The sequence below is a fragment of the Sebastes umbrosus genome, chromosome 24 (genome assembly GCF_015220745.1).
Source record: "Sebastes umbrosus isolate fSebUmb1 chromosome 24, fSebUmb1.pri, whole genome shotgun sequence".
Lineage (NCBI taxonomy): Eukaryota > Metazoa > Chordata > Actinopteri > Perciformes > Sebastidae > Sebastes > Sebastes umbrosus.
In genome coordinates, this window is record NC_051292.1 from 3,130,308 (window position 1) to 3,145,673 (window position 15,366).

The 15,366-nt window shown below is 39.8% G+C and overlaps 1 protein-coding gene across 5 annotated transcripts; it reads right to left on the minus strand.

Moving 5' to 3' along the window:
• Positions 1–536: 536 nt before the first annotated feature.
• On the minus strand, positions 537–13,637 carry LOC119483517 (SLAIN motif-containing protein 1-like). 5 transcript variants are annotated; one of them, XM_037761698.1, is made up of 10 exons: positions 13,090–13,631; positions 10,464–10,600; positions 6,533–6,673; positions 6,347–6,457; positions 5,173–5,322; positions 3,603–3,986; positions 2,771–2,782; positions 2,081–2,230; positions 1,679–2,000; positions 537–1,508 (listed from the first exon to the last, which is right to left on the minus strand). In XM_037761698.1, the coding sequence occupies exons 1-10, from the start codon at positions 13,443–13,445 to the stop codon at positions 1,433–1,435; spliced, it is 1,839 nt and encodes a 612-aa protein (XP_037617626.1). In that variant the 5' UTR covers positions 13,446–13,631; the 3' UTR covers positions 537–1,432. The 5 variants fall into 5 exon arrangements, with proteins under 5 accessions (XP_037617626.1, XP_037617630.1, XP_037617628.1 ...); XM_037761702.1 differs by lacking the exon at positions 6,347–6,457 and adding an exon at positions 4,071–4,113 and having other exon boundaries at positions 13,090–13,370; XM_037761700.1 differs by lacking the exon at positions 6,347–6,457 and having other exon boundaries at positions 13,090–13,633.
• Between the last annotated feature and the right edge of the window lie 1,729 nt (positions 13,638–15,366).

Here is a 15,366-nt window from a genome sequence, read left to right on the forward strand (position 1 = left end):
AATAAAAAACATTTATTTAGTTTAGTATTCTCATATTATTGTTTTATCAGTTAAGTTATGTATTTATTTCCATGTTATTTTTTAAGCATTTATTTATAGATTTATTTATTGCTTTTAAAGTAGTTTTTCATCCTTCAGGCATTAATACTTAATGTATGTTAATTAAACATAAGTGTGCCAGCTGGGTCTCAAACCACTGCCGTTATACATGACATCCATCTTTTTTTACGTCAGAATTGTTCGTTGGAGTTTAATAATGTAAATTATAAGTATACTTTACTTCTGGTGTGTGAAATTGTTGGGATTTTTCTACAAATCATAGAAGTTAAATTGTACACTTTTGAGCTGTGAGTCAATATTTCCATGGTTCAACCACCAGGTGGCATCACCTCTGTATTATCTCAGCTTGTTGCTACTAATTGAACATTAATTCCAGTTTGCATGACTCAAAATTGTGTTTGAAATCAAAGAAAAGTGTTAAATCACTTTAAAAGTTGCAGGTTTATATTCAACATAAAGTAGTGAGGAAAAAAAACTCATCTTTAATTCAGTGTGTTTTATTAAAACGTTTCGCTCATTCAGTCCATCACAATAACAAAAGTGTCAGGATTTTGTGAAATGTGTCATGGTGACGCTCATTTAAAAACACAATATTACAAACAGAGGGTGCTACATTATGCCGTGTGAAATCTCCCCCAAAAAACATTTGTGTTTTTCCTTTAAATCCAGAAGATCGAATGTAAAAGGAAGTGCAAACATTAGTAAACAGAACATAAAAAATATCAGCAAGTTTATACAAAGTGCAACAAGAACAGATCCCTTACAGGGCGTTAAAGTGTTAATATGCACAGTTTTGTGACGCTGTGGTGAGACAACTTTGTAAACAGACATTTTGGTCACATTTAAAATTCAATAATATTGCATCAATATATATATAATTAGCACACAGAATAGTTAGCTTTGTACATACTTTAATGTCTCGTAAAAATTAGACCAAATGTGCCCAAACCAACAGGATTCATTTTTAGCAGCATCGTTGGCGCTTGTTGCCAGAGGGAAAACACCTGATTAGTTAGAAATTTCATTTCAAATAAATATATAAATACATACAGTAATGTGAGGCTCATTTAATAAAAACTGGCAGCCCTCTTTAGCAGGTTACTGGGACCCCACAGCCAGTGGTTTATTGCACATAAGCAACAGGGAACAACTCCCTCTTGGCACAACACAACCCGCCTTCCCCGAAGAAATTCTGCATAGAATTGAATGGATGACACGAGTTTTGGCCCTTTTGATGAACTATTCTATGCAGGATTTATGGTACTTTTTTTGGTCAAACCCATTAAAATGTCTCCAAGGAAAGCGTTTACGTTGAGGTGTAGTGAAGTTACCCCAGCCAGCGGGGCTTCCACTGCACCGGTTCATCCATCCATCAGTAGCAGCCGTCTCTCCAGGTGCTGTCACGAAGGGCACTGAGGGTGGACAAGCTCTTTGGAGGCGTCAGTAAACTACGGAAAAATAATAAAAGAATGGTCAAATATAAGCTCACTGCACATTACACATATTTGACAACATTTATAGGAGAGCACAAACATTTAAATCCAGTAATAAAGTGTATTTTAGTAAGGTTTAAATAATAATTAAATACTTTAATCGATTGACAGAATAAAAGGGTTACCTTCGTGCTGGTTGGGCCACCTTGCTGCGGGGGGTGGAGGTCGGGGTGCCAACAAAGGAGGCGGGGCGAGGCAGGCCGCTGCGGGGCGTGTTTGGCGCTGAAGTGGGCGTGCCCCCTCCACCTGGAGATTTACTGAGCATAGGGATGCCACTGTTACCCCCGCCGCTAATGTTCAGACACTGGAGGTTGGTGGAGGTCGGCATGGACGCTGAGCCCTTGATGGTGGGACTGACGTAGGCGGTGGCCTTTAGTGGCGGCCGTGACAATGAGGAGAAGTTCCCGACGCTTTGGACCCTGTTCTGTAGCTGGCCTGGGGAGGGGACTGGAGAAACAGATTCAATTAGATCCTTCTGCATGTGTATTTCATAATAGTAATTAAAAAAGAGAGAATCTGTATCTTACTGGAGGACTGCAGGCGAGCCAGCCCACTGGACGAATCAAAACTCAGGCTGTTACGAAGCAAAGAAGGGGAAGCACTAGGATTGGTTGGAATGGGCACACTAGGCATGCTGGGAGTTCTGACAAGGTTAGGCATGCTCCTCCGCAGCTTATCTGACAGAGACGGACACACAAATGTAAATAAATGAAGTTAAAAGATGCACCACAATGCAAAAATAGACCTGTCTTACTGACCTAAAGTCTCAGGATACAAATAAACACAGTAAACCATTATAGTGTACACTGTGAGCTGTTGGCTGTGTCTTAAAACGCCACATAAAGCTGATCTCATTTACCGTAACAACCGTTTCCAACCCCCTCAGTCAGATATACTCTCCTAACTCTAATCCCATCAAACTCTCTCTCGTCTCGGGAACGGGAACACACGGCAGTCTGACGGCTTTAAGAGTGGTTGTACAACAAGCTTAGACTGAGTTATTATTAAGTTGTAAGGACATCAGTGTGGGTCAGTCGCCGCTTGATTAGAGAGCAAAGGCGGGATGCATCTCAAAATGAGAAAAATGACCAGAAAGCACATTTAAAAGTGATGAATTAATGGAACAGAGGAGTTGGATTAATGTTCAATAACAAATTTGAAATGTTTATGAGGTTAGAATTGCTTTTTGAATTTAGTGGAAAACGTCGTCGACTTACTCTCATATTCGGCTGGACGCCACGATGAAGTTCCCCCCAATACAATACGCCCAACAGCGTACACATATATACAAATACACACAGATATATTTCACGTACAAAACATGTAAACAAAGAGATAACTGATTAGTACTGTTGACAGCAAGGACAGCGGTATATTTCAGAGTTTTAGGTAGGAAGGTTTATTCTTTTTTATGGCACTCTAATGTCTCCATAGTTTAAGCTCTTATAAAATGAAATAAATAAAAGAATAAATAAGGGGTAAATAAAGGGAAAAGCAAAAACAAAAACAATTGGGAAAAGAATCAGGAAAAATAAAGAGATAAAATAAATAAATTACATTATATAAAAATAAATAGAAAATATACAAAAAAAGTAATTTATATACAAAAATAGATAGTTTTAAAATATATATATATATACATTTTTACATAAATAAATGAACAAATAAATGTGAAAAAAGAAGAAAATGCTTACAATTATTCTTTTATAATTTATTATTTGTCTTTATAATTTCAAATGTATTTATTCTTTTATTTATTCCTCTTTATATATTTCCACTAAAACACACTAGTAAAAAGCCCATCTCTTGCGAGTCCCTCATATTTATGGAGGTGCAATACTGGAATACTTGAGTATATTTATTGAGTTTTTGGAGTTGTGTTCCTCGCCATCAAATATTCAGTCTCCTTTTAGCTCTGTTTTGGTCTCCACCATCTCCTAAGGGAAATATCTGGCTCTTCCTCCACCAGCTAGTTGCTAACATTGGTTGTCTGCCATTTGATGCAGGGCAGGCAGCGTAGAGTGGGTAAATCAGAGTGTCTTTTCTCACCTGATCCTGGTCTGAAGCCATGTGGCTCGGCTGCGCAGAGGCTGCCCAGTCCCAGTCCCAGTCCCAGTCCCTGGGGCTGGGCTTGGAGCTGAGGCTGAAAGGCGAACCCAGCGGCGGGGTATGGCGGAGTGGATGGGGTGGAAGGTGGCGTGGACAGGGAGCTGGTGCTTCTTCGCCAGTCTCGGATACTGGAGAAGGTGTGGGAGTGCGGTAGGCGGGTGAGGCGCGGCTGCGGAGGGGGCAGGAGGCCGTAGTCTTCGTCGTCCTCCTCGTCTTCCTCCTCCAGGTCGGGGCCGGCGCTGAGCTGGCTGAGCTGGAAGGTGAAGCTCTGGCTGCGGCGGTTGGCCATGATGGACGACGTGCTGGCGTAGTCCTGTCTTAGACCTGGGGAAGCGAGACATGAGGACCAGCGTACAAAACACACACACACGCACACAACCAGGACAAACACACACACACAACCATCACCTCCGCGGGTTAATGAAGCTGAAGTAGCGATGAGCTCTGAGATCTGGTGTCATATGTTAAAATATTAGGAGAGGAGGGAACAAAGACAGAAGTCAAGTGGCACATAATGATAAAACACTGAAATAATTGAGATTATGATTGAAATGCAGGTATACGTTTAAAATAAACTCAGTTTTTGTCAAAAATGTCTGCTGTAAAAATGGTCTATTCTGCCCTCAATTCACTCCATGCATTGACCTAAAATAGAGAACAATACAGCCAGCGTGCAGCGGGCCTAATTCCCTGAAATTTTGAGTTTTAATTATACACTATGTCTGTTCTTGGAACAGAAATACTGTCATTAGGCATGTTAAATCTCAATAAGCAGAGCCAAACTACATCACTTCTAGAATCTGCACCGGCTACAGAGACACTTTAAACTAGATTATTTTATAAGCATGAAAGGTTTTAAAAACAGAACTGACTTTACTTGTCTCGTTACTGAATGACACTGATAACAGGTTCATGTAATTTCTTAGGGCTGTCAAAGTTGACGCGATAATAACGCGTCAACGCAAATTCATTTTAAAGCCACTAATTTCTTTAATGCATTAACACAACTTGAGATTTTTAGGTTGTAGCGGGCTCAGTTTTAAAGCTAGAGTGAAGATACTGTGAGGGTTTCTGGACAATATCTGTCATTGTTTTGTGTCGTTAATTGATTTCCAATTATAAATATATACATACATTAGGCATAAAGCAGCATATTTGTCCACTCCCATGTTGATAAGAGTATTAAATACTTGACAAATCTCCCTTTAAGGTACAATTTAACAGATAAAAATGCAGAATTTATTTTCAATTGATCATGATTAACTATGTCCAAAACATCGTCATTTTACCCTTTTAAACATTTGTGTGAAATTGTCATAATTAGGATATGAATTCTTGAGTTATGGCAAAAAACGCGTTCTGTGAGGTCACAGGAACTTTGACCTTTGACCACCAAAATTGTCATCCTTGAATCCAAGTACATGTTTGTGCAAAATTTTAAGAAATTATCTCAAAATAAAACTAGTGCACAGCTTGGTGTTTAGTGTTGTGTGTGATGTCAATAACTTACTCTCCTCCTGCAGTCGGGCCATAACCTGGACGTCAGTGAGGTCTTGCAGTTTGTATCCCAGAGAGATGGAGTCGTCCTCCAACTCCGAGGACCCGAGGTCGCTGTCCATGGAGGACTGGGGGCTGAGGGCGCAGCGCCGGAGGCTGCGGCCTTCACACATAAATAAAACCAGAGTGAGTTTACACTTCTCCTCTTCTTACTGGATATTCCCAGCTCGTTTCTGACTCAGTGTTAAACAAATGAGACAGTCGCTGTTTTAGTAGCTCAGTAATGAGAGAAGCCCTCCAGTCTTCTGAGTGTCCTCTACATAGAGATGAAGGATCTAAACTAATGGAGGCTGATACTCTGCTCGGAGAATTACAGTCTATTAAGCTCCAGTGAGGCAGAAATATTATCAGAGAGGTTATTTCAACCTCTCCCCAGTTAATGATATTCCTCATATCTGCTGCACTAAAATAATCCTCCCCATCATTACTATTATTCTAATTACATTTGTCACATTTTGCTCTTATGTGATCAAGTTTTCTGCACCTTTTATCAGGCTTTTTGGGTCATCTTTCACCCAAATGTTACATATTTTCTAACATATGTCTAATGAAATAGTCCCCACTTGTTTCTGGAACGACATGATGCTATGTGGCTATGCTCCTGAATAACATAATATCATATTGGTGACACACTAATGGGTTCAGATAGATGAAAGGGAGTTTTATTTTTGGAACAACATATCTAAAAAAACAAAAAAGCAAATGAGTAGGCCCTGGCTTTTTAACTTTTTAATGCTGTTTGGACGAGCACCGTCATGGAATTGAGCCTCGGGATGAAACGCCCCCGTGGCACTTACTACATAAAGTTCCCTGCAGCTTCACCCTCTGCTGTGTCTGGAACATTATTTCTTTCCATCACTAATAATGCACTAAAGGCTGTGGCACAGTTTCATCTCCAGCTCGAAGCTGCAGCTGAAATATATTCTCTCACTCCCACGACTTCTTACACGAGAACACAGTTGAAGTTATATCTAAAAAAGCTCGTGGCTGACCCAGTTCTGTACTCAGCACCTGCACATTAATATTCTGATTACTGTAAAGCATTATGGAGTATTCAGTTTGATGTTCTGTAACGTACGAGGCGAGGAAAGCAGGAAGTGTGTATGAAAAGCAGCGCTGAGGCTTACTGCGGCTGGCGGGGAAGAAGGTGGGAGTCCTCTCAGCTAATGGGGAGAGATCCTTCGCTATAGGACTCATCAAGTGGAGGACCGGGTGGAGCGGGGAGGACAGGGATGGAGCTGAGGGAGGGGAGACACTGGAGTTTAATAACAGGAGTATTTGAGCTGCTCTAGAGGTAGAAGGTGTTGAGTTACCGTGTCTTTCAGACTGGGGGGTGGAGCAGAGTTTGGCTGATGGGGAAGAAGTGATGGGCGACACTCCGGCCACTCGACTGAGAGGAGGACCAGGGGAGGAGGTGGGAGACGGGCTGGACAGGGAGCTACGCCACCTGGACACTGAGGAGGGAGGGAGGAGAAACAAGCAGAGGAGGATATTAATCATACAAATCATTATCTTAAAACTTTTATACATTATTTATGTCTTAGCTAGCTGTAAAAAGTTGACGGAAAGTGGGATTATTCATTCCTTCACGGGCTATTTTACATATTTATAAAAACAAACACCCCCCTCCAAAGCATTCGAAGACTGATTTGAAGGTCTATTACCATGGCAACAGTCGAAGCTTCGAAGCACTCAGGACAGCCCTAGATTTGTTAACATTAAAAACAACAATATGTATACCTTTATAGCATTAAAAGCCTCATAATGAATGCATCCAACCAGGTTTCTGAGTGAGGAGTGAGGTCCAGATAACACCAATATGAACTATTTCATCTGTAATCTTCTTCAGCTATTGAACGACACATTCGTTTTCATGCTATCAGGGATATTCAAATACTTTCATAGATGCACAGTGCAAATGCAGACTACATTCATTCTTTCCATCCAGCACAGGACTAACGTGATCCTTTATTCAGAATAGGAACATAAAATAAACCTTCAAACAGACCCTTTCTCACCTCAAAGCACCAAACTGGCTCTAACAACAATAATGCAAATACAGAAACAGACAACAACAGCAGCCTCTCTGAAAAGAGGGCAGCACTGTGCAGCGGTTACCTCACCAGCACCGTGGTGACTGTCACTAACCGCTCTATTCAACAGCTCCACACGTGCTCAGCACAAAGAGACAAAGCTGCATTCAACACAACAGAGCTGCTCACACACTGCAGCTGTACCTGCTGCTGCTGCTCAGTGTCTCAGACTAACACACTCGGTTACTATTCATAGATGTAGAGATGTGATGTGAATATCTCGGGAGTGAAGATGTGCAGGAGGATGCAGGACGAGGATTTCTCTCTGTGTTACCTGTCAGTGTGAATATAAGCCCCTTAAAGCTACGGAGGATGGGTGGGTGGGAGGGGGGGTGCATTCCTTTCATGTAAACGGTTTCCATGGCAACAGCTCTCACAGTTTTTCCACCGTGCAGAGAGAGAGAGAGAGATAGCAGGGCCGAGCTGGTGGGAGGATTCCTCCGCCCGCTGCTAACAGCGATGCACAGGACCATCAGCATGTTCACCGCCGCCTCTGATGCAACGCGCTGCACAGCTGGAGCAACTTCAGAGGACGGAGACAAAGTCAGAGGTCGAATACTGTGACCTAAACTATAGAAGCCAAGCAAAACTATGTGGATGTGCAAATATGCTGCTTAATGCAAAATGTATGTCTATATTTATTATTGGAAATCAATTAACAACACAAAACAATGACAGATATTGTCCAGAAACCCTCACAGGTACTGCATTTAACATAAAACAGTATGCTCAAATCATAACATGGTAAACTGCAGCCCAACAGGCAACAACAGCTGTCAGTGTGTCAGTGTGCTGACTTGACTATGACTTGCCCCAAACTGCATGTGATTATCATAAAGTGGGCATGTGTGTAAAGGGGAGACTCGTGGGTTCCCAGAGCACCCTTCACATTCACATATCTTGAGATCAGAGGTCAAGAGACCCCTTTGAAAATGGCCATGCCAGGTTTTCTTCGCCAACATTTAGTGTAAGTTTGGAGCGTTATTCAGCCTCCTTCATTGGTACCAATGGATTCATTAGGTTTTCTAGTTTGGTAAAGCGACCTCACATGCACAAACGCGCCCACGCAGCACCATCTCCTCTCATCAGAGTGCTAAGCTGCCTGCTCAGCTAAGGCCCGTGGGTGCTGTCGCCTCCATTCACAGTCCGCACACACTCCGAGGTGACTCATCGATCAGACGAGGATTTCTTCAACAGGCTGGATTGATCAGAACCCTCATCTGCTGTTTTTTTTCCAGCTCGGCTGTCGATAATCTCGAGACATGAAATCTATTTAAAAAAAAAGTCAATTCAGGCGCATGCGGTAACCATGACGACGCTGAACACAAACCAGGACACCAATATTGATTCTTGAATTTCAGATATTAGTCTGTTGATGTAACCATGACAGCCGCACTTCCTGTTCAGATGTTTATACTTCGTCTTCTTCAGTGGTGCATGATATCATTAGTCCTGGCAGACGTGCAGGTCAGGTGACTCGCGTCTGATCTGCTTAATGCTGCAAGACGTGGACGGATTATAGTCTAGAAGATCTACTGTCCTGCTGATGATGAAGGTGAACTTCACCATGCTTATTGTGTGAGACTTTCAGTGGAGACTTCACAATGTTGTCCGCATGTGTTGCATCCTAACTTACGAGTTTACAAGTTATGTATTCTGACAGCTTCCAGTCTTGTTTTATTTGATCACATCCATCTGAAACTCAGGAAAATGATGTTGATTTTGGTGCCAGACTTCCTCCTCCACACGTCAACAAGAGCATCCAGCTATAAAGTCTAGACGAGAAACACTTTAACAGTTCCTCCTGGCCAGGATCTGTGTTGTGCTGTTGTGAGTCAGTGAGCGAATGTGTTTCTGGCAGGAAGACACCTACAAGCTGAGTGCATGAGTTTAAAATAGCCTGCAGGAGAGCAGCATCCTGCAAACTAATCTGCTGTCTGGGACTGACTGAGTAACAGAACACAAAGGAAGACAAACACACAGAAAGACTGAGGGTAATAAATTAAAATAAACAGACACATCTAGAGATGACAATAAGGCCTCGGTAAAGCGTAGAAGAGTCTCAAACAGAAAATACTCTCCTCTTTTTCAAGGAAACGTGACAAATCTGAATTAGAAACACCCCGACACTGAACTCCAGCTGAACTCCACGGAGACGCTTCCAGCATCGTTCATTAGACAGCGAGGAACTCCTTCACCCTTCAGACATCCACACTGGAGGTCGACTGATAAAGGCCGATATAATAACGATAGTTTGGAGCAGGAAAAAGCTGATTAATTAGCCGATACCTTCTTTACCTCTGCAGCGGTACCTCTAGTCGGCTACTTTTGCGCACGCGGTCAGTTTTTTGACACTCTGAATTTAATAATCCATAAGAGAATATCCTGCAGTGTGATTTGGTGGATTACATCATTTGCTATGGCCGATGTTGTGTGTCTTACAGTATTACTGGCAGTATTACTTCTGTTGCGCGTCTTGTACATCGTTAAATGCCGCTATTACAAACCATTAATGTTCATGCACATTCCCGGGGTAAGATGTTCGTACGTTCCTGCATGACTGGTGGCGGCTGTGCATAACTGTACGCCTTAAAACCAAAAAGATTCTTGCATCTGCATTGCATTCTGGTCTATTGAGGCTAATGCATAGAAAGAAATAGAAAGAAATCTTTAAATTTAATGGTCATCACAAAAACCTGGAGTTTGTTGGTCAAGAATCAGCTGCTGCAGAGACGACCAGCTACTGGATCAATATGCATGTTGGACCAAACATCTGTATCCCACTGGTTGTACTGGACAAGCAGGGAACAACAGAACTAAGCACCCAGCGGCCCTGACATAGGGACAGTCCTGGTTTTTGTCCCTACAAAGAGACAAGAGTCCATCCAGAAATGGTTCAACTGGAAATCTAAAAAGGTGTTTTCTTGCTGTAACCTTTCTTACAAGCACAGCTGTTTGTTCTTCTAGCAGAACTCTGAGCAGCTTGGAAACAAATCAAAAGGTGTGATATCACTCACTTAGCTCGTCTCAGACAACAACGTTCTAATTTAACACCCTATGAAAACAGTCTCTAGCACCGTCGACTCTTTAGCTGTCGACTACAACACAAAGTCATTTTCCTTGCACACATTAACAGTCTGTGGTCTGGTACCTTGTTCCAGTCGGAGGGACAGCGACCTCCTGGCGGCCTCCACCTCTGATTTGGGACCATCCAGAGCCTGCCGGCACCACTGGAGAGGAGTGAGGGACTCGTCTGAGGACTCTCTGGCTTTAGAGGACACGTACAGCCTGGAGAGAGACGCAGAGTGAGTTCAAACGATTGTTTAAAGACAATGTAAGCCTATTATTATATGAATATTCAACACTGTAGAAATAAATGAGTTTGGAGAACTCAGAATCAAGCCATGCAAGCTTTCCATAGAAACACAATCAGAGATGACTTCACAAAGCAACAGATGACATTTCTATGCAACTTTAGCACCAATATCACTGTGTGTTTGCATTACAGCGTAGACACGTTTGTAGGAGTTGAATGTTATGAAAGTGTTGGGACTATTCCTCGATGTAGTCCCTGACAGATCTCTCCTTTATGCCACCTACTCATCTCCTCCCGCCTCCCTGAGTTCAGGTGATGCTAAGCCTCTCAGATATGAGGAAGAGGAGCTGCTGCTCTGTTCAAACGGAGTGGATCAGATTATTCTGACAGCCCTGAACTCCCTCCTCCTCCGCCTCCATTCTGCTCTGCGGGCAACACGCAAGGATCTGAATTATAGATTAAAGGTGAGACCTGAAGGGGACACAAACAGTTACTATTCCTAGAGACGCCTGCTATGTGAATACACGACAAATAAAAGATGAATGCAAATGTGCTGCAGTAACTTTGATCTCCTGTGTTTCTAGCATGTAGTCTAGATATAAATGGGGTGGACAGAATATTAGAAACACTTCTTAGTGAAATGCAAAACAATGCAACAGTGCCACAAACTACAGCCTCCAAAGTCGAATCAACACCTCTCTAAATGATATATTATATAACTTCATAAATGTAGGAATTTACTGCAGGACTGTTGCATGAAACTGCTTCATCTTTAGCTCATAAACTGGCACCTGTAGTGTAAATCTCAGCACATAAGCATCCATGTTATTTACTGTAGTTTTACAACAATGTTTGCAGTGATTCGCTACAGTAAGACCTTAATGTCACCTCTAACAGCCAACTTATTGATTAACCTTTATGGGATGATGTTAGTCCCCATAGTAACCATTTCATTCCTCCTCAACATCACTGTATAAAATGACCTGTGGTGACCTCTAGGATAATCACAGCCTCATGAAACTTTACAGCCACAAACTAGAGACCTAGAGCATTCAGAGGATGGATGTCTTTCCTAGCTAGATTGACAATAAGGGGGTTTCTGAGCAGTTTACACAACACAAGTGCTCGCCATCCAATCGTCGAAAAACGTGCAGAAATCTCCAAATGTCAAAAGTTTTTGGAACCAAATCACAGCATGGCTTTTTCTATGGTGTTCCTCAAGGTCTTGGTGTCTTAATGTGGTATTTTGGAGGGATTATTGATCATATTTAGCAATTCAAGTGGTAAAAGAATTTTTAAATTTAGCACCACGACAACAGGTCAGCTCTGCAAGTTGCAACATAACCAGCACAATTTCACTTCCTGCTTTTGTCTCTTTTGCAACATCCTCAAATGTCCTTTTTCAGTAGAAGAACACAATAAATGACATTTTATATGGTTTTTCTGCAGGTTTTTGGATGAAATCTCATAGAAATTAATATTTTAAAGCACAGTTAGTGTTTGATCCCCTGTGTGGCACTATGGGTAGATTAATGCATTAATGTAAAAGCATGCATGAATGAATAATTACAAACATTTTCTTTTATTTTGACATTCATTGTTAATTTATTTCTGTATAAATGTATTTATATATATTTTATATTTTTGCATATACATTACTTATATGTATATTTCTAAAAAATATATATTATTTTTATATAATATTTATTTATTTTAACTTGTTCTTTTCCCTATATTTTACCTTTATTTATTCTTTTTTTCTGCAGGTTTTTGGAAGAAATTTCATAGAAATTGATGTTTTAAAGCACAGTTAGTGTCTGATCCCCTGTGTGGCACTAGTAGAGCAATGCATTAATGTAAAAGCATGCATGAATGAATAATTATATAAGCCTTTTATTTTATTTCATATTGTTATTATTTATTTTTGCATATAAATTACTTATATGTATATTTCTTATAAAAGTATCTATTTATTTTTATATAATGTAATTTATTTATGTTATCCCTTCATTTTTACTTATTTTATTTCCCTATTGCTTTTTCTTTTTCTTATATTTTCCCTTTATTTATTTAATAATAATAATAATAATAATAATTATTATTTATTTATTTATTTTTGCAGCTATTTTGGAAGAAATCTCATAGAAATTGATGTTTTAAAGCACAGTTAGTGTCTGATCCCCTGTGTGGCACTATAGGTAGTGCAATGCATTAATGTAAAAGCATGCATGTATTAATTTCTGTCCTGCACTGATGGAGACTGTCAGCTTGGTGCAGCCCTGATGACAGGCCTGATAGAACAAGTGGCCTCTCCTCCTCTCTAAAGCTAACTAAGGTGTGAGTCTTTGTGTTGCAGGAGGAGGCTGGACTCATCCAGACACAATAAGAACTAACAGGACAAGCATCTAAATCACACATGCATGCATGCATTAAGTCACCACATCAAGCAACAAATGGTTACCATGTCTCATCGGATTCATCTGAACAGGACAGAGAATCAAAATCCAAAAGTTCCAGCTCATCCAGAACCGAATCCTCCTCTTCCTCCTCCTCGTCCTCTTCCTCCCCTGCAGCTCCAGGGTGGAAGTAGTCGAAAGCATCCTCCGGAGGCGTGAAGGAGCCCAAGGACGCCGTGCAGAGCAGCGTGGGCAGCGGGCTGGGCAAGCAGTGCAGGCCGCCGGAGCAGCTCCCTGTCCGGGTCCGCAGCTGCTCGTTCTGCCGCTCCAGCTTCCGGACCAGCTCCTGCAGCTTCCGAACCTCCAGCTCGGCGTTCAGGCTGTTGCTGTTGCAGTCCACCTCCTGCATCATCACCTCCATTGCACCGGAACACAGTAAAATAAAGGTGATTGTAGCTGCTACCTCACCTCCAATGTGGACAGGTAGGTAGAGCCAAGCTACAGCAGCACCTCCTGGATCTCTCCTCGCCTGCAGACTGAGCTCTATTCTGGATCAGTAGTAGTCTAGTACGCCTGTCTGGTCTGGACTCCACCCCTACACCATGCACACACACCACAGCCTCCTCCTCCATCACCCAGCACACTGACTGACTACAGGTACACATGCACCTGTACATTATCATCCAATATCCTAAAGAAAACGTGCAGGAGTTTATTTTTTTTTTACATTTTATAAAAGCATGCATGAATGAATCATTTTAAGTATTTTATTTTATTTTGACATTAGTTCATTTATTTCTGTATTTAAAAAAATATATCTTTATTCATTTTTGCATGTAAGTTACTTATTTGTATATGTATATTTATATAATATTGTTTATTTATTTTATTTTTTCCTATATTTTCCCTTTATATATTATTTTTTTCCTGCAGGTTTTTGGAAGAAATCTCATAGAAATTGATGTTTTAAAGCACTGTTAGTGTCTGATCCCCTGTGTGGCACTATGGATAGAGCAATGCATTAATGTAAAAGCATGCATGAATGAATCATTTTAAGAATTTTATTCTATTTCGACATTAGTTAATTTATTTCTGTATTTAAAAAAATATATTTATGTATTTTTGCATATAAGTTACTTATTTGTATATGTATATTTATATAATATTGTTTATTTATTTTATCCCTTTATTTTTACTTATTCTTTTTCCTATATCTTCCCTTTATATATTATTTTTTCCTGTAGGTTTTTGGAAGAAATCTCATAGAAATTGATGTTTTAAAACACAGTTAGTGTTTGATCCATACTATGGGTAGAGCAAAGCATTAATGTAAAAGCATGCATGAATGAATAATTATAAGCCTTTTATTTTATTTTGGCATTTATTGTTATTATTTATTTATGCATATAAATTACTTATATGTATATTTCTTATAAAAAGTATCTATTTATTTTTATATAATATAATATTATTTATTTATTTTATCCCTTAATTTTTACTTATTTTATTTCCCTATTGCTTTTTCTTTTTTCTTATAGTTTCCTTTTATTTATTAATTTTTTTAAATAAAAAATATATTTTTAATTTTGAATATTTTTTACCAAGTTACAGGTGTACGATTTATTATTTTAATAATAAATACAATTGTTTTAATTTTTAAGATTTTTTTACCAAGTTACTGGTGTACGATTTATTATTTTAATAATAAATACAATTTTGTTAATTGTGAAGATTTTTTACCAAGTGCAGGATTATATATTCTTTTTTACATTTTTAAAAAAACATCTGGCGACATCTAGTGGTTGAAGCTGGTCATTACATCAGATGGAAGATGTGTGTACGAGCACTATACATTATCATCCAATATCCAAAATAAAACATGCATCTTTCTACAATGAATATATTTGTGTCGTCTATCTTTTTTACAGTGAATATCTTTGTGTCATGTATCTTTCTACGGTGCATATCTGTGTCGTCTATCTTTGTGCAGTGAATATCTTTGTCTCATGTATCTTTCTACAGTGAATATCTGTGTCGTCTATCTTTTTTTGCAGTGAATATCTTTGTCTCATGTATCTTTCTACAGTGAATATCTGTGTCGCCTATCTTTTTTACAGTGAATATCTTTGCGTTAGGTTATTTTTTTTACATTTTTAAAAAATCTTTTTTTTAAGATTTGTCTCTTTGTTTCCTGCAGATGCACTGCACCATTATTACTCACGAATCAGCATCCAATCTTTTATTTATCTCATTTATTTTGGTATTGTAAGGAAGATGCATTATTTTGGATTAAAGTTCCTTACAATACCAAAATAAATGAGAGATGAATAAAAGATTGGATG